This window comes from Penaeus japonicus, unplaced genomic scaffold, assembly GCF_977035675.1.
Source record: "Penaeus japonicus unplaced genomic scaffold, GWHDUDI00000001_assembly GWHDUDI00000038, whole genome shotgun sequence".
In the NCBI taxonomy this organism is placed as follows: Eukaryota; Metazoa; Arthropoda; class Malacostraca; order Decapoda; family Penaeidae; genus Penaeus; species Penaeus japonicus.
Genome location: NW_028234440.1, coordinates 14,596,785 through 14,615,076, shown reverse-complemented (window position 1 = coordinate 14,615,076; position 18,292 = coordinate 14,596,785). Strand labels below are relative to the sequence as shown.

The window sequence follows — 18,292 nt, the reverse complement described above, 5'->3', positions numbered from 1 at the left end:
CTTGTACTGTATTGCATTGTAATACTATACCGTTTTTTATTAGTAACATCAATCAACAGTGTTTGGCCATATTTAGATGCTTAGTAATTTTGGTATAGTTGTATGACATGTTCTGCATTTAGCACTGGTGCTATAACATCTTCAGTACAAAAATTTAAAGAATAAAATTATTTGTACCAGACATACAGTAATCATCATAGCTTCATACTAAAGTAAATAATCAAAATATATAAATACAAAAATCAGCAAAATCGGAAATTTTAAAGTTTTGGAAAAATGAAATTGAAGTATCCACTAAAAAAAACAATATCTCGCAACTCTCCATTCTCAATACTCCATATTAACCATTCTACGGCGAGCATGTTTCATAGGGCAGGAACACTTTCACATTGCATTTTTCCTTTTGTTGATATCACAAGCTATTCATTCAAGCATGTAACTAGGGTATCATACTAAAGGTAAAGAGTATAAGAAGCAACAACGCACCTGCTCTCTGAAGGCGAGTCGTCCTTTCTGCTTCTTCTTTCCACCTTCCCTTGCTTAGCCTCTGGAACCTTCACTTCATTCCTGCTGAGTTTGGGCCGCGGTGCCTCCTTCGAGGTCTCAGAGTCACGTCTGCTCCTGCTAGAGGAATCTCGCCTTTTGTCAGTGCTGCGTCTTCGGTTGTCCCTCTCTTCTCCGCTCTCTGAATCTCTGCGGCTGTTTGCCTTGGGCTGCTCTTGTTTGGCCTTCTTTGGTGAGGGCGACCTTGAGGAGCCATTAGATGATCTAGTAAAAGGTAAAATTTGTCTTTAAATAAAACTTATAAATCAGACAATAAGCATCATACAATATTCTTCTTTGTTTATTTCCAGTTAAATTTAAAGCTAACAAAATAAAAAATTGAAATGAAAAACAATGCATAATAACTTGGCTTTCCTGCAATCTCATACCTGCTGCTGGAGCGCGACCTATTCTTCTGGCCTTTCTCTAGCTGCTCAGCCTTTACCTCCAGCATCTTGACCTCGTTCCTCTGTAGTCTGGGGCGAGACACCGAGCCTTCCTTCTTGTCATTTGTGGAACTCTTGCTCTCCTCCTCCTCCTCCTCTTCCTCCTCATTACCACTCCGAGCACTGAGGCTTCTCTTCCTACCGTGCTCATCCGAGTCCCTCGAGCCTGGCTTCCGTGGTGATGGGCCTTCCCCTGTCACTTCATCTTCAGAGCTCTCATCTCTGTCTTTGCTGGAGGATTCTTCCTTTGCATTTCTTGGATATTCATCCTTGGACTTTCTGTTTGACTCGGAGCGAGACTTCTTGTGGGGGTCGTCCTCTCTTGACTTCCTTGGAGATTTCTCACGTGATTTCCTCGGTGAATCATCTCGCGACTTCTTGGGAGATTCCTCTCCTTTCAAACTTGAGGCTTCTTCCGTCTCTTCTGTATTGGCACTACTTTTCTCCTTTGAAAGATCACCAACTTCATCCTTTTCCTTTGAGTCTTGTTTGGGTTTTGCTGTATTCTGAGCTTTATCTGGACTGTCCTTGGTGGACACTTCATTTTCTTCCTTCGATGGCAATTCCTGACTTGAATTCTCACATGGCAACGGCTCCTTGGTCTCAGCCGATTTCTTTGGTGTCTCACTGCGGCTTTCATTCAACTCCTGGATGCTTTCTAGCTTTTTAGCCACACCGTCAGCACGTTTCACCTCAGCTGGTTCTTCCACTTCTTCTGGTTCTGTGCTCCCACCTCGTGACATGCGTCGTGACCTTCTAAGGGGGGTTTTGGGCGTGTCCTTATCTACACTGCCGCTCTTCCTCCTCCTCCTGGCTGTGGCTGGTGCCTGCTCCTGCTCCTCTTGCTCCTCTTGGTCCATGCTCTCATCTCGTGTATGTCTGCCTCTGGTTTTTGCTCCTTCACTCTCCATCACCTTATCCTTGTCGACACTTCTGCTCCTGGAGTTGCGACGGGAGCGGCTTGCCCTGACATTCTCCTCCTCCTGCACATCGCCATTACTGCTATCTTTCTTGCCCAGGCTTCGAGAGCTGCTCTGTGACACCCTCTGCGCAACCCCCTCTTCTGGTTCCTGGGGGCTGTCAGTGCTGTTCTCCTCAACTGCTGCAGCTGCTGCCTCGCTCACCCTCTTGCTCCTCCTTGAGCTGCGGGAGGGTGTCTCCACCTCAGCCTCAGCAGTGGCCTCGGTCTTTCTTCTGCGAGCCATCTGAGGAACAGGACACGTTCACTACCCAAGTCAAGTTAAAGGTTGGCGGGATGATGTTTGAGGGTATGTATGTGGGGGGGGAGGAGAGGAGGGAGAGAGGAGATAAGAGGGAGGGGGAGGGGGGAGGGAGAAAGAGAGAGAAAGAGAGAGAGAGAGAGAGAGAGAGAGAGAGAGAGAGAGAGAGAGAGAGAGAGAGAGAGAGAGAGAGAGAGAGAGAGAGAGGAGAGAAAGAGAGAGAATAAGAGAGAGAGAGAGGAGAGAAAGAGAGAGAATAAGAGAGAGAGAGAAGAGAGAAGAGAGAGAAGAGAAAAAGAAGAGGAGAAGAGAGAAGAGAAGAGAGAGAGAAAGAGAGAGAAGAGAGAAGAGAAAGAGAGAGAAGAGAGAAGAGAGGAAGAGGAAGAGAGAGAGATAGATAGAGAGAGAGAAAGAGAGAGAGAGAAAGAGAGAGAGAAAGAGAGGAAGAGAAAGAGAAAGAGAGAGAAGAGAGAAGAGAGAAGAGGAGAGAAGAGAGAAAGAGAGAGAAAGAAGAGGAAAGAGAGAGAAAGAGGAGAAGAGAAGAGAAAGAGAGGGAAGAGAGAGAGAAAAGAGGAAAAGGAAAGAGAAGAGAAGAGGAAGAGAGAGAGAGAGGGAGAGAGAGAGACGAAGAGAAACAGAGAAGAGAGAGAGAGAGAGAGAGAGAGGAGAGAGAGAGAGAGAGAGAGAGAGAGAGAGAGAGAGAGGAGAGAGAGGAGAGGAGAAGAGGAGAGAGGAGGAGAGAGAGGAGAGGAGAGGAGAGGAGAGAGGAGAGGAGAGGAGAGGAGAGGAAGGAAGAGGAGAGAGAGAGAGAGAGAGAGAGAGAGAGAGGAGGTTGAGAGAGAAAGAGAGAGGAGGTTAAGAGAGAAGGAGAGAGGAAGGAGGAAGAGAGAGGAGAGAGAGAGAGAGAGGAGAGAGAGGAGAGAGAAGAGAGAAGAGGAGAGGAGAGGAGGAGAGAGAGGAGAGAGAGGAGAGAGAGGAGAGAGAGAGAGAGGGGAGAGAGGAGAGAGGGAGGAGAGGAGAGAGGGAGGAGAGGAGAGAGGGAGAGAGAGGAGAGAGGAGGAGAGGAGAGAGGAGAGGAGAGGAGAGAGGGAGGAGAGAGGAGAGAGGAGGAGAGGAGAGAGGGAGAAGAGAAGGAGAAGAGGAAGAGGAGAGGAGAGGGAGGAGAGGAAGGGGAAAAGAGGGAGGAGAGGAGGAGAGGAGAGAGGAGAGAGGGAGAGGGGAGAGAGAGGGAGGAGAGGAGAGAGGGAGGAGAGGAGAGAGGGAGGAGAGGAGAGAGGGAGGAGAGGAGAGAGGGAGGAGAGGAGAGAGGGAGGAGAGGAGAGAGGGAGGAGAGGAGAGAGGGAGGAGAGGAGAGAGGGAGGAGAGGAGAGAGGGAGGAGAGGAGAGAGGGAGGAGAGGAGAGAGGGAGGAGAGGAGAGAGGGAGGAGAGGAGAGAGGGAGGAGAGAAGAGGGAGGAGAGAGAGAGAAGAGAGGGAGAAGAGAGAGAGAAGAGAGGGAGAAGAAAGACAGAAGAGAGAGAGAAGAGAGGGAGAAGAGAGAGAGAAGAGAGAGAAAAGAGAGAAGAGAGAGAAGAGAGAGAGGGAAAAAGAGAGAAAAAGATATCCACCTTCTAAGTTATATCTGCAGTATTCTTATTAACAAAGTACTAATTACATCAAACTACTTATTTCTCTACAAGAGAAAGTAACAATGCAGTAACATTTACTTCTCTTAGAACCACTTACATTATCAAATGATACCGGTAACTTAATGACCTAATAAAGGCATCAGTATCAATAATGAGTTTAACAGTAATATGGAAGAAAAAAAAAAAAAATGCAAATTACCTTCTCACTATCTGATGTGTCTGAATCCGATTCACTTCCAGTTCCTGTTGTCTGCTCTTCAGATTCAGGGTCAGATTCTTTGCTCTGTTCTACTCTGGCCCTCTTTCTTACTAAATCTGCAAGCAACTCCTGATCCCTTTTCACTAGATCTTCTTGGTTCTTGCAATCTTCCGACACAGGTTTTGATACTAGATATGGTATACCAGATGATGTAGTGTCTTTAGGGTTCAAGTGCCCTCTCTTATCTAGCGCGCACGAGTTAATGATACAGTCCAAGTTATCTGTTCGCTTGATTGGGGGAACAGTCTCTGATATGGGGATGCTGGGAGAGTTTCCACTCGTACAATCAGTCTGATAAGATGGCGGTGCTGATATACTCAAAGATTTTGACTCAACAGCTTCTATGTCAGTTGGAGTGTCAAACTTGATTTCCTTTGTGATACTTCCAGTTGGGTTCTTGACAAAGGTGAAAGAACAGTTATAGTCTTTCTGATCACAAGTTGTACCTCCTGATGAATGTAATTTATCTTCTCTCAATTCTGTATTTAGTTTCAAGGGAATGTCAAACTCTTCTTGTTCTGTAAGTTTATCTTTCGTGGTTAGTGTGAGGGAAGATTTGTGAACAGTGCTTCCTAAATCCTGATCCTTCTGCCCAGACGTTTCAGTAAGGACTGCCAGTAATCTGAAGTCGCACTGGGAGTTCTTCTGCTCCTCTGTAGGTAGAGTCTTAGATGGTACTTCTACACTAGGCTTTCTAGTTTCAGAATCTGGTGAAGGTTTCTTTTCTGGACACAAATCTTTTGGATCACTATGGTCTTTCTCTTGAGTTGCAGTTGTTTCACTCTTTTCTGAGAAATTAGAATCAACACTTTCACACTGTAAAGGTAGGACTGTCTCTTCTTTGATTAGATGGTCAGGTTTGTCCTCTTGCTGTGATTCACTCTTCTTAGATAATGATGCACTCTTTTGGAGAGTAATATCCTCACAGATTTTACTAGGTTCTTCTTCTGATGGTTTTAATAGCTTTCTGTCACCTTCTTTTTCCAATTTGTCTTCTGTCTCTGAAGCTTGGTCTTTCTCCTCTTCTTGTTTAAGACAACTGGCTTGACTGCTGCCAAGTTCAATTTCTGAACTGTTATCAGTAACTAACTTTGGAGGTTGCTGTACTCTCTGATCAGAGGATATTTCCTCTCTTACACTTGGTTCTTCCTTGCCGATATCTTGGCTTGGTGCTCCTAAAACTGAACTATCTTCTTTTGCACTAGTTACTTCCTTAGAAAGTTTTGATTCTAATGCTTTAGACGCCTTGGTAGTTCCAGGAAAATCCTCCTTAGCAATTCCTAGACATGGAACATCAGATACAGTTTCTTGTTTGTCAACTGACTTGGAAGTATGTGAATCTAGAGTTAAAATCTTCTGCTTGCCTTGTACACCTGTAGACTCAACTAATGTGTTTTCAAGGACTTGTTCTTCCTCATTAACACAAAACAAACCTTCTCCCTGGCTAGAAGATAGGACTCTCTGGCAATTTGGTACCTTTGATTCTATGTAAGGATCTTTGAGGTTATTCAAAGTTTTCAGGTCTTGCAATGGTTGGCCTACTTTGATGGAGAGCTCTTTGTGACACTCTTCTGAGTCTTCTTTTGATTCCTTTTCTTTATGATTATCTACAACCACAACCGTTGATCCTTCCTCTCGTGTTGTGATTACTTTCTTATCTGAAGGAACAGATTTGTGGCTACTTGATACTTTGTCTTGTGGATCAGACTTTTCAGAATTACCTGCAACCTCTGGATCTAAAAAAGACTTGGTCTCATTTACTGCATCTTTAGAGGGCTGGCTTGGAATGCTCGGGACACTTGTACTTTCAGAAGCAGTTTGACTTTTTCTTTCCTCAATTGCAAGTTCCTGGGCACTGGTCTTTGAAAGGTATGTCTCTGCTTCTGGGAGTTTCTGTGGCTCCCTTGGTTCCTTTGATTCTTTCGCAATTTCTGCCTTCAAGTCCAAATCACTACTGGATGCGTCTGCTTCAGGTGAACTACTTTTAGAATCTGGAAGCAGACAGATTGTGGGACTCTTGCTTTGTTGTTTATTTGTCTCGCTACTTGCAACTTTACTTGCGAGTCCAGATTCACTTTCAGTGTTCTCAGATGTGCTTTCTGGAACTATCTCTTTCTCACTACCAGGAATTTCTGGCACAACAGCTGGTTCTTTCTCACTGGTGGAAGCTTTTGGTAGAACAGCTGATTTCTTCTCGCAAGTGGAAGTTTTGGATATTACAGCTGGTTCTTTCTCACTAGCGGAAGTTTTCAATATTTCAGCTGGTTCTTTCACACTAGTGGAATCTTTTGATATTTCAGCAGGTTTTTTCTCTGTAGTGGAATCTTTTGATATTAAAGGCAGTTCTTTTTCTCTAGCAGAAGCTTTTGATATTACAGTCGATTCTTTCTCACAAGCCGAAGCTTTCAATATCAGAACTGGTTCTTTCTCAGTAGTGAAAGCTTTTGATAGTATAACTGGTGCTGTTTCACAAGCAGAAACTTTTGATATTACAGCTGGTTCTTCCTCACTAGCTGAGGCTTTAGGTATTACAGCTGGTTCTTGCTCACTAGCTGAGGCTTTAGGTATTACAGCTGGTTCTTGCTCACTAGCTAAGGCTTTAGGTATTACAGCTGGTTCTTGTTCACTAGTTGGAGTTTCTGTAGTTACAGCCAATTTCTTCTCACTACTCAGAGGTTCAGTTACAGTTTGTTCTTCTTTGTTACTAAAAACTTTAAATGTGTCAGCTGGTTCTTTTTTAGTACTGAATGCTTTAAAGGTTGTAGTTGGTTCAGATGTCTCAGTTTGTTCTTTGTTACTGGTTTCAGTTGGTTCTTTCTCAGTAATAAGAACTGTAGGTGTGTGTACGGTTTTTATTTCTTTAGTGAGAACTGCAGTTGTCACAGATGGTTCTATCTCACTGCTGAGAATCTTAGAGGTATCAGATGGTTCTTTCACCTTATTAGGAACTTCCGATGTGATTCCTGGTCTTTTTTCACCACTGGAAATGCTAGTTGTGGGAAGTGATTCTTTCTGACTACTGGAAACTTTGTGTGTGACAGTGATTTTGTTCTCCTGACTAAGAACGTCAGCTGCAGTAGTTGGTTTAGTATTGGGAACTTCTAATGTCTCAGATAGCTCTCTCTCACTACTAAGACCTTCTGTTGCAACTGTTGGTTCTTTTTTACAAATCTGGAGTTCCCCTATGAGGTCAAGCTCTTTCTTTTCAATAGAAACTTCTGATATAACTGTTGGTTTTATCTCTTGACTGGGAACTTCAGTTGTGACAGGTAATTGTCCCTCACAAGTTGAAATTCCAGCTTTTTCTTCTGAAGTGGAAACTTCAGTTGTGACTTCAGATGAGATTTCTGGTTCTCTTTTCCCACTGGGGACTTCACTTGTCAAAGGCAATTCTTTCTCACTACTTAGAGTGGCAGATGTTGTAGTTGGGCCTTTTTCACCAGGAACTTCTGAAGTGAAGGCTGTTTTCTTCTCCCTTTTTACAACTTCAGGAGTTAAATCTGTTACACAAGATGAAAGTTCTGCTACAGATGAAGAATCTTTCTCACTGCTTGAATCTTTGACTGCTGAAACTTTGTTTTTTACAGTTGGTTCTTCCTTGCTACTCAAAGCTTTGCTTGTGAGACTTGGATCAGTTTTGTCTACAGGGAGTTCTTCTCTCTTCAGTAGATCTTTAATGGAGAAAACTGTTGTATCTTCATTAGATGTTAATCTGCTTGAAACAGGAGGATTTTTCACACCTGAAACTTTGTTTGAGATGGTTTGATCCCTCTCAGTAAGTGTCTGATTGAATGTCGAGGACTGTTCTTTTTCCTTATCCTCTACTTTCACTTTGGGAACTGATTCTGATTCACAAAGTGTAACCTTACTAGATGTTGATGAATCTTTACTCTCAGCAACTTTGCTTGTAATAGCTGAATCTCTTGGACTTACACTCTTAACTTGATGTGTTTGATCTTTCTCAAGGCTTGCAACTTCTCTGACATGTGTTCCTTCTTTCTTGTAGGTTTCAGACTCTAAAAATTTGTGTTGACTTATAAGAGGTGTTTCATTTATTCTTCCTTCATTACTAGTCTCAATATGGGATCCTTCTTTCTCACTACTTGACACATTTACTTTGTTTAGATTCTGGCCAAATAGCTGATTTCCTGTCCTCTTCTCTGCTTCTTCAGCATCAAAAGTCTCCTTTATGCTGGTATCTGTAGGTAGTGGCCTTTCAGTTTCACTCTTGATTTTTCCTACTTTGACAAAACTTTGCTCCTGGGACACATTAGATTCCTTGCATACTGCGGTACTTGTGTTTGGAACAGGACTTATTTGATCCTTAGTCTCTGCAGATTGGGTATCCTGTTGATCCTTTCTATCAGCTGGGGAAGAGATGAACTTTCCTCTGTCTTCCAATGGCTTGGCCGATTCAACACTGATAATCGTTTCTGGGGTTTCAACTTTAGGACTGAGGTGTGACCCACTCTTGGTAATAGGTGGCAGTAACTTCTCAGAAACTGGTAGTACCAATGGGTCTGGTTGTGATTCTGTTGGATTACTTAACTCTGGCTTCTTCTCTGTGTCTGATTCCTGGTCAGGTAGATTTTCTCTAGAGACTTTATTGCTTTTACTCTCACTTGATTGACCTTTATCAGACTGCTTACTCTTATCTGAATCTGAGGACTCTTTACCAGTCTGCTCCTCCTTAGGCGGTCTGGCAGTATCTGGTTCAACAGTTTCTTTTATATGGCTCGAGATATCTGTGCTTTCGTTTTTATGTTTCTTGCTGGCTTCTCCTAATTTTTCCTCTTTGGATGGGACACTTTCCTTGGCCTCTTCTTTTAAAACTGGTTCAGTTTCTTCTATCTTAAAAACAGTCTCTTTTCTCCAACTTGTTGAGGCTGGAGTTTCACATGAAGTTTTAGACAAAGTGACAGGATGTGTATTTAAAGTTGGACTCAATTTTGATTTTCCAACTGGATGTGCTGGTTTACCAAGGACATTTACTTCCAAGACTTTTGGGGCTTCAGTAACTTTCTTCTTAGTTTCTGGAATAAGCGTATCCTTCTGGGGCACAGGCTGACCTTCAGACAAGGAACTCTCTTTTAATTCTTCCTTTGTATTGGCTTCGGGGACGACATCACCTGTCTCACTCTTGCGACATGCCTTTTCAGTGCTCTCCTCAGGCAAATCACAAGGTTTGTGCACAGCTTCAGTTATCTGGGTCCTGGTTTTTACATGTGCTTTCACATCTGTGGCTTGAGAGGGATTTTCATCAGACTCCTCAAGGCTCTCCGAGTCTTGGCCAGAGCAAGTTTCTTCTGGTGTCTGTCTGTCCTTGTCGAATTCTTTCTTAACACCAGTTTCTGTTTTTATTTCCTGGTCAGTCTGCTGAGCCTGTGGTGGAGTTTCTTCTTTTTCCTCCTTTTTGGTCGAGTCTCTTGGGGTGTCTTTGGAAACGTCTCCTTTCTTCTGCGCTGTTGTCAGCAATTTTTCCCAGATTTTTGTTTTGAGTGGACCAGTTGGTAAATTAGCTGCCTTGGGTGCTGGCGCAACTGCTGTTCCAGTTGATGTGGTGCATTCAACCCCTGGCTTTGAGTTTTCCTCTAAAACACTGGGGTCCCTTTTAACAGATGGCCCTTGAGTGACGTCTTGAACAACTTGACTCTGTTTATCAAGTTCCTTCTTTTCGGCAGTTTCTTTTGAGAATTTGCAATCAGAATGTGGCTTTGTACTATCAGTTTTCCATTCTGGATCACTGGACTCATATATCACAGTTTTAACTTGAGTTTCCCCAATCGTTCTTCCTACACTCTGTTTAGTGCTGGACAAACTCTCTCCTTGGGGCACTGTTACCAAACTTAATGCACTAACACTTGGGTCTTCTGTGCTTTTTGATCTCTGCTGAGGACTTTTCAAACTGGGCAAATGCTTCTGGTCAGGCTGGTCTTGTGCATCAACAGCTGTAGATTTATTCTTGTTTGCTACTAACACAATGTCTTTATTTTCACCTGTAAGGAGCGTTCTTAATGTTGATGACTCTACTTCTTTACTGGTGTTCAAATCACTTGGTTCTTTTCTTTGACGAGCATCAACTTTTGAAATGGTTATGGAACTGCAAGCCTCTAATCTTTCCTCTGCACTTGCACTCAAAAGTTTATTTCCAGCTTTGCTTTCTAACTGATTTCTGGCATTCTCTCTCTTTGCAGAACTTTCTCTTTCTGCTTTTCTCTCTGGTTCTTGGCTTTCACTAGCACTTGGGCTTTTCCGACTCAAGCTAACAGGGCTCACTACTGGTTCATCTTTGGCAATTTGTCTCTCTGTGCTGGGCGCACTCTCTAAACGTCTCAGCGAAACCGTTGGTTGTAAACTTGCATAGTCTGGTCCCTGTGGATTTGAACCGGCCTCACTGGGTTCGTGTTTTTTAGGGTTAGTCCTGAGCGATCTTTTCAACCAGTCTAATGGCACAGGAGAATCAGGTTTGACCGACGAATCTTTTGCATTCTTGGAATCACCAACACTGCATCCGCTCTTCCCAAGGGGCTTCGGTCCTTCCTGAAGACATGGATTTTTCAGATTATCACCAGCGGATCTAACACTTACATCAGGTACTAAGGTCTCTCTGTTGAGCGAGCCTTCAGAGTCTTGTGGAGGGTCATTCACATGCTTCCTAATGCTATGAACGGGGCGTCTGCACTTTGCATCCAATAAACTATTAGGTTCTTTCCTATTAATAGATACACTCTCTATTCTTTTCTTTGGTTTTTCATCAACTGTTGTTGAAATACTTAAATTCACATTAGGCACAGGTTCAGGTAACTTAATCCTAAGAGACGGCACTCTGTCTTTGAGATCACTGCTCGGGGGACTGCTCAAGAGGCTGGTGCCAGCTGCAACGAAGTCAGGGTCCTCTGGGGTCTGCGCGTGCCGCGCTGATCGCTTCCTAGAACGCCTCACTGGTGGCTGACGTTCCTCCCTTCCCTCAGAGTCATCTTCCTCCTCTGAGTCTTCAAGTGAGACTCTGCTGAGCTCTCGAGCAGCACGTGCTGAACTTCTACTAGGTCTACTGGAACTTGATGATGTTGAAGGTGTTTGTGGGGTGGTTACTGCTGTGGTATCATTTTTTAATTTAACCTGCAAAGAACATGTAAAAAATTACACTAGGGAATTATACAGACATTCTAGATGACACTTTTCACTTCTGATGCTCTAATGTTTTGCTTATCTGCTTACTTGCAGCACAAATACTGAATAAAAACAACAATAATAAACAAGTTCGAAAAGCTAACCTTAAGGGTGAGCTGCGTCGGTGGCTTCTCTCTAGGTGGAGTTTTTGTGGAGGAAGGTACTGCGGTTTCACCAGTATTTATATGAGATGCAGTACCAACCAATGTGTTTGCATAAGCCTTTGCAGTGCCCTCTCTTCCTGCAGGAGTTTGTCCACCAGATGACAGTGAGGTTCCGCCGGCAGCCAAGGAGCTTCTGACGGAGGGGCTTGGGGATGGCTTGTGAGCAGGACCTGAGCTTGCAACTGCAGATAGATCTGGAGTGGTTTTGCTCACAGTATGTGTGTGAGCTCGGCCAACACTAGCTGTTCCTCCTCCTGCTGCTACTGTTGCTGGAGGAGTCACAGGAGGGGTAGTGAGAGATGAAGGGGTGGCTTTGCCAGACTGCTGAGGGCCCCCAACAGCCACCTGCTGGACTGAGGGTAGAGCCGCTGAAGGAGTTGCTGGAGTTGCTCCTTCTCCACTGGTTTCTGAGGAAAACAACATTCAACGCATTATGTTTTCTACTGCGGAAAACTGAACTTTGTGTAAAGTATGAATCTCACAGTGAGAGTGGAGGAAGCAGAGAGTGAATACAATACAGGCATTAAAGACTTCCTGTGCCTTATCAAAGCAGCAATGAAATACCTTTAAGGTGTCAAAAGAAACTGAGGACTGCATATAAGCAACACACAAAACTCTTGTAATAAATGAATCATCACAATTTTTTTCTCTCTCTCTCTCTTTTTTTGAGGGTTAATATTGCATTAAAGTTCAAGTGTACAAAGATAAGTAGTAGTTTAATAAAAATTCAAGTAATCTGCTCAAAAGACAGACATATATCAAGAAAAGACAGACTTATATCAAGTTAATTTTACAGCATGTGCATGTGTGCATGCAAGTGAGGGTTTGCAGGTATGCACAGGTGTATGAACAAGTGTGAACCAACAATTACGTGAACCAACAATTATATCACCAGTACAATATAACACAAACACAAAGTACCATTAACCACAAAAACACAAGACACAGAAAAACAAGACAAACTTCAACATTGGAATACTCTTCTCTGAAGGGCATTATCCATAACAGTCATATATGGTTAGAGAGCCAAAAACAATACTCACCTCTGTACTGTCTTCTAGCTTCAATTTGCTGCCTGTAGAGGGCCTGCTGGGACTGGAAATATTCACGGATAAAGTCGTTGTCTAAGTTGGCTTCATTTTGCAACTGTGGAAAGAGGGGAAAACACCATCATCATAAAGGTGGCAATAATAAGAAGAATAATCACAACAAAAATCATCAAAAATAACAGAGATAAGAATGACAATGACTGGCACTGAAAATGTAAATATTTATTATAATATAATTACCTCGAACGGTAAAATGATAAAAGATAAAAATGTAGAAAGTTCTAAAAAGTATTGGTCATATGCAATATCGACATGACATTTTTGCAAGTGAAAAATAAAAAAAAAACAAATCAAAGAAAGAGTAACCTGTACTGAAATTAAAGTACTTTCGATGTTGCAGTTGAAAATCTGATAGGAAAAAAATAATAAATAAATTAAAAAGTAAATAATATAAAAATAAAACATCATCAGAGCTGTATCAATGAATTGGATGTTAACATGACAATGAACACTGAAGGAAATGTGTAATAACAAAAATGCCTAATAATTACAATAATCGCATTCTCAACCACACAGCAATGAAAACCAGATGACCAGGAAGAAGGAAGATATGGTATGGTAGGAGTCAGTGAGTAAGCCTACCTGATGTCACCTCTTTAACCATTTCCTTCAAATAATAAGGGGAGTATTTTCATTCCTAGTATCATCATTAACGCAAAATTAACATCAATGATAATGATAATGATATTAATGCTATCATCGTGTACAAAAAATAAAAAACAAAAATATCAAAATAAAATAAATCATAGTGGACAATACATGTTTCCAGCATCAACAAATAAATGTTCTTCTCATTTACATATCAATCAATACTGATAAAGCATATACAACATAGAATCACATTACTATCAACTTTAAAATGACTAATATCATTATTCATATATCCAAAAACACTTAAGCTTCTGCTTAAATAAGGAATGCTAATATAATCAGAATACTCCTTTCAATATTGCAGTGCTTTCAATATTACTTCAAAAACATCAATCTAAATAAAAATTATAATATCATAATTAATATAAATAAAAATATCATACTGATAACACCAATATGAGCACTGTGGTATATAAAACATCTCTATCTTTTGAAAATTACATAACTAAAAACCACATTCCTGAGTGTCATTGTGAATTTCAGAAGAAGAGGCTATGTGCATGAGGACACTTTAGTGGTATAAAATTTTATATTTATTGCCACAAATAATCTATTGATATTAACAATGACTGGCAGATCTAAAAAAATAAAAAAAAATAAAAAAAATAAAAACTTTACAAGGGAGGAGGGTGACAGGGGAGGGAGGGGGGGGGGGGAGATATCCATAAACTTAATAACATAAGCAATGACATAAAACGTAGGTCACAATCCTATCAATCAATACTTTGTTTTATTGATCTGATGAACTAATGGACACAACAGCAACAGTAATACGTGAAAATAAAATTTCAAAAGTATGATAAAACATTACTTACCCATCTATTGGGAACTTCCTCCTCACTTATAGCAGCAGTTGCCTTGGATTTTGTGTTCTCAAATTGTACACTCTGAAATTAGAAAATCATCTTGAAATGACTTGCCAGTAACAAGGCTTCTTATACTTATTAAAAAAAAAATAAAAAAAGGGGGTTTGCATAAGGAACTAAAACCCTAAGGAAAGGAGATTATTTCTCTTTTTCTCTATTTTCGTCCCCAAAGTAAATCTTTCAAAATCTGCATCCTAATTTGAGAATGGCAATCTAATCTAATCTTTAGTATGTCTTTAAAATACATATCTGACTATCCAATATACCTGAATCATTTTTGCAATATGATGATGCCAGAAAAGCAAACATCTTCATCTTATTTCCTGTTTGGTTAATACTAAAGGTAAACCAGTTGATGAAGCAATTAATAATTCCAAATTCCTCAACTACAGGCATTATCATGATACAGGTTAATGGCATTCTTTCAAAAGCTAATAGTGTTCATTTTTATCATGCATTTCCTGTTCCACGAATGTCAGAATTCTTTTTACCGAAGCAACATTTTTAAAGACTTGTCTGAATTACACGGAGATAATCAAAAAGCATTGAATACAACTGTCACATATGTTGAGGAAATTTTCAATGAATGAACACCTGACTTCATCTCTTCATTTCATCATATTGCTGATGGGACTATGTAATTGACATAGAGTCGCCATTTGGTAGGTTTGGTGGAACGAGGGAAACTCAGGCTTCACCCTATAACTGTTTTCTCCACCTAATGCCAGCTAATTTAAACATTAGAATACTGAAAATCTTCTCCACTTTTTGGTGTTATAAAGGAGGAATATATACACTGTACACTCAGTGTAACATCTCACAAATTTATGGAAGAAGTACAAAATTGTTTATAACTACATACTCTCACCTTCCTAACATGGCAAAACAGGCAAACTTGCAGTGGCACCTTACAACCCTTGCACAAGGTCAAAAACACTCAAAGTATCAATGTATTGGCACCCATCCAGAATGGGTTATTGTGTTATTAAAAATAAAAGCAACTCATTCTGAATTACTCTTTCCTGGTTCTACATAATTTGCTGTGAAAAAGTATTATTCAAAATGTGTACACTACATTCACAACTGATAATGAAAAGGCTGGAAATCCCCAAATTTCCTAAACTGAAGCAGCTCTCATTAATATGCTCTCTAAAATATTCACACTTAACCTCTAAAGGACACAATATCATAAAATCTGATGCAGCAATACACTAAACAATCCCTTCTATCTAATCTAATTCAATCTGCACAAAATAAATGAGTTGTATTCAGATCAAAATTTATATCATGACACTTGAAAACATCACAATCATTTTCTGGCTTCCTGTGGAAAACTGGTACAGGTTGTCCAGGTCTTCACCTGAGCAGACTAAAAATAGAACGAACATCCTTTAGGAGTTTATAATCAGATGACAGCTAATGGCTGAAAATGGAACCTAATACAAATGAGGCGAGAGGTAGAGTTAACCCTTCCAGCTGGGCTTCTTGAGATGATATATGCATTTTCCATAATTTTCTAGACTTGTGCTATGATACATGAGTCTATACATAACACATTAGCATTTGGCATGATGCCCTAGTTACACAACTAAAGGAATAGCTGGCTTGTAATTTCAACAAAAGGAAAATTGCTGTACAAAAGTGATCAAAACATACCCATTGCGGAGGAGTTAATGTTTGACTTGAGGCCCTTTTAGTTTGTGTACACACGGTCATTTCAGTATCTAAACAAACATTTTCATTAACCATTTCATTTAATTAAATTTATCATCTGGACCACAAACATTACTGTAATGAGCTATGAATGACTTTATATACCTTGCAAGAATCAATATAATCAATTAAATCAGTATAGTGCTTCTGATAGAACTAACATTTTTGTAATAATTTAATCTATAAAATCACTTTCAACCAATGCGGACAGGGCGCCTAACGACCTAACAGGCAGTCAAGACGGACGATTTCTGACACCGCCGGTACAAGCTAAAAATTAGAGGGACAAGAAAAATATTTTCTCCACCCTCCAGGCAGCGAAGACTTGCCTAATGAATATTTTCCCATAAGTCTATCACAAAACAAGGGTTTAAACTTTGGAAAGCTGTAGCTCTGAAACTAGTAGTTACAGTCATAATACTTTATTACTGTGAATATTCTTTAGAGGAGTGAACATTCCAAACACATCTTTTCTGCCCAAGCTCTGACTAACATTACCAGAGCTGTCATACTCACATGGCTTTCCATGCTGTCACTAGTACAAACCAGTATGCTACACAGCAATGACAATGCTATTTTGTACAGCAAAATGTTAATATTTGAATTAAATCTGTTTAATTTTTTTCTTTATTCATATACCAAAAACACTCACCAATACTGTAAGGAAAACTACTGTTTTAACTAATACAGAAATACTAAAAAAGACTTGCAATACTTTTGTTGATAGCACTGCCAATCTCTCAAAAAAAAACAACTAAAAACTGATCACCTCAATACCCATCCTTGTGTATTACCAAATGGAAATAACACTTCCTATGACAATACCATGTTAGGTTTTTGAATTGTACTATAATATCTATACTGTACAATATCTATACTGACTGTGAGATATATGAGTCACTCTAAGCATTAAGTATAATATCACTGAATTAATACATATATATCACAATGATATATAGCATATGATATATCATGACAAAACATAACAAAGGTGTTTTATTGATGCTAATAATATCAACATCCATAATATAATATTAGTATTAATATTACCAGTAAAAAAAATGATGACAATGAATATGATTATAACACTATTACAATTTATACCATTAAACCAGGCAAAATTAGCCAATTCCTTCCTCGCCACCTCTCCCCATCCCACTAATCAGCTATCTTGTATTTCGGGGGTTAACTAGAAAACATCAATAACCCATTGCGGACAGGTGGCAACATGTACATGCATCTGTTTTAAGCCTAAAGACGGGGGCAACACATTGGTGCTGATAGCAGTCATGCCATATTTGGTATCAGGCTGTTTCTCTATTACACTATGAATAGTAACTATTTATTTAGTATCAAACTGTGTTTCTCTGTTACACTGAGTAATAACAATTTGGTGACCTATGATGCCAATTCCAATTCCAATGACTGTAATAGCCAAAATATTCACCAAAATTGGTTGATTTTAAAATCCTAAAGATAGATGCAACCACTCTCTCCCAGTACCAGCAGGAAAGAAAGCCTTGAATGCCACCCTTCATGAGGTCTCTACCATGCACTGTCTTCAGAGAGCTACGTTACGCAGCAAGATGCTGACCTCTGGCTATAAAAGTAACGGCAATGCTAGATGTGCAGGTGGAATTTAATCCACATTTGCGCATCTTTGTAATGGAACACTATGCCCGTATGGCTGCTTTGTGATGCAGCACTCACAATCGTAAGCACAGGTCTCTTTCCTCTTCCCCTTCTCTTTATCTATTTTCATTAAGAATGCTTATTTTTCATATCTATTTATAAAAGTACACTTATACAAACAAAAAATAATTACAATAATAATAAAGTTGCCTTTTGAAGACCAATTGATCAAAGATAAGTCAATATAGTCACCATATAAAATTCATTGTATATCCCTAGGACTGAGGACAATTTAGGTGCCTTTCTTTAGATTGTCACTTATGACATTGTAAAGAAATAAATTTACCACTTTGTATATGATTATAGGTGGCAGATACAGTACTTACTACTGATCAATATAATTTCCTACTGCACAATGTGCAATGAAGTACAAAACTCCAAGTTTGAAACATTAAAATTATTGAAACCAATATGAAAGGTATTTCAGGCAATGCCAAACTACCTATATCAACATACATACACTAGGGCTTCTACTAAATCTATCTTTCCATGAAAAAGTAAGTCTCTTGGTTAAAATAATCACATTATGTTACAGCATTATCCACCCTGGAAGCATCCATGCATCTGGCACAATAAACAAAACCTGTTCATCACAATAAAATAATTGGTTCCTTCTAAAAGAAGGGAAGAGAAAGAGAAAGAGAGAAATAAAGGGCTGGATCCAAGAGAGTCCATCACAAATCCATCTTGTCACAACTTGCGACCATAGCAGTTGCACCTCAATCATAAAGCAGTTTTGACTGCGACTATGAAGAAACATCTTTACACTGACCTGCCTACAAAAAGCACTCTCCCCAAATGCATCTGCCAATCACCATCCAGTAATAGCATA

At 40.1% G+C, this 18,292-nt stretch overlaps 1 protein-coding gene across 4 annotated transcripts in view; it reads right to left on the bottom strand.

Annotated features, from left to right (window-relative positions):
- LOC122243221 (uncharacterized) overlaps positions 1-18,292 on the bottom strand; it is a 32,501-nt gene that overhangs the window by 6,989 nt on the left and 7,220 nt on the right. For all 4 annotated transcript variants that reach the window (XR_006222365.2, XM_043000715.2, XM_043000716.2 and 1 more), the window contains exons 2-7: positions 14,005-14,076; positions 12,473-12,575; positions 11,370-11,836; positions 4,036-11,214; positions 933-2,194; positions 487-768 (exon numbers count right to left, since the gene is read on the bottom strand). Coding sequence is in view for 3 of the 4 variants with exons in the window: in XM_043000715.2 (XP_042856649.2) it covers positions 487-768; positions 933-2,194; positions 4,036-11,214; positions 11,370-11,836; positions 12,473-12,575; positions 14,005-14,076 (9,365 nt within the window). In the remaining variant the exon portion in view is untranslated. The remainder of the gene's footprint in view (positions 1-486; positions 769-932; positions 2,195-4,035; positions 11,215-11,369; positions 11,837-12,472; positions 12,576-14,004; positions 14,077-18,292) is intronic.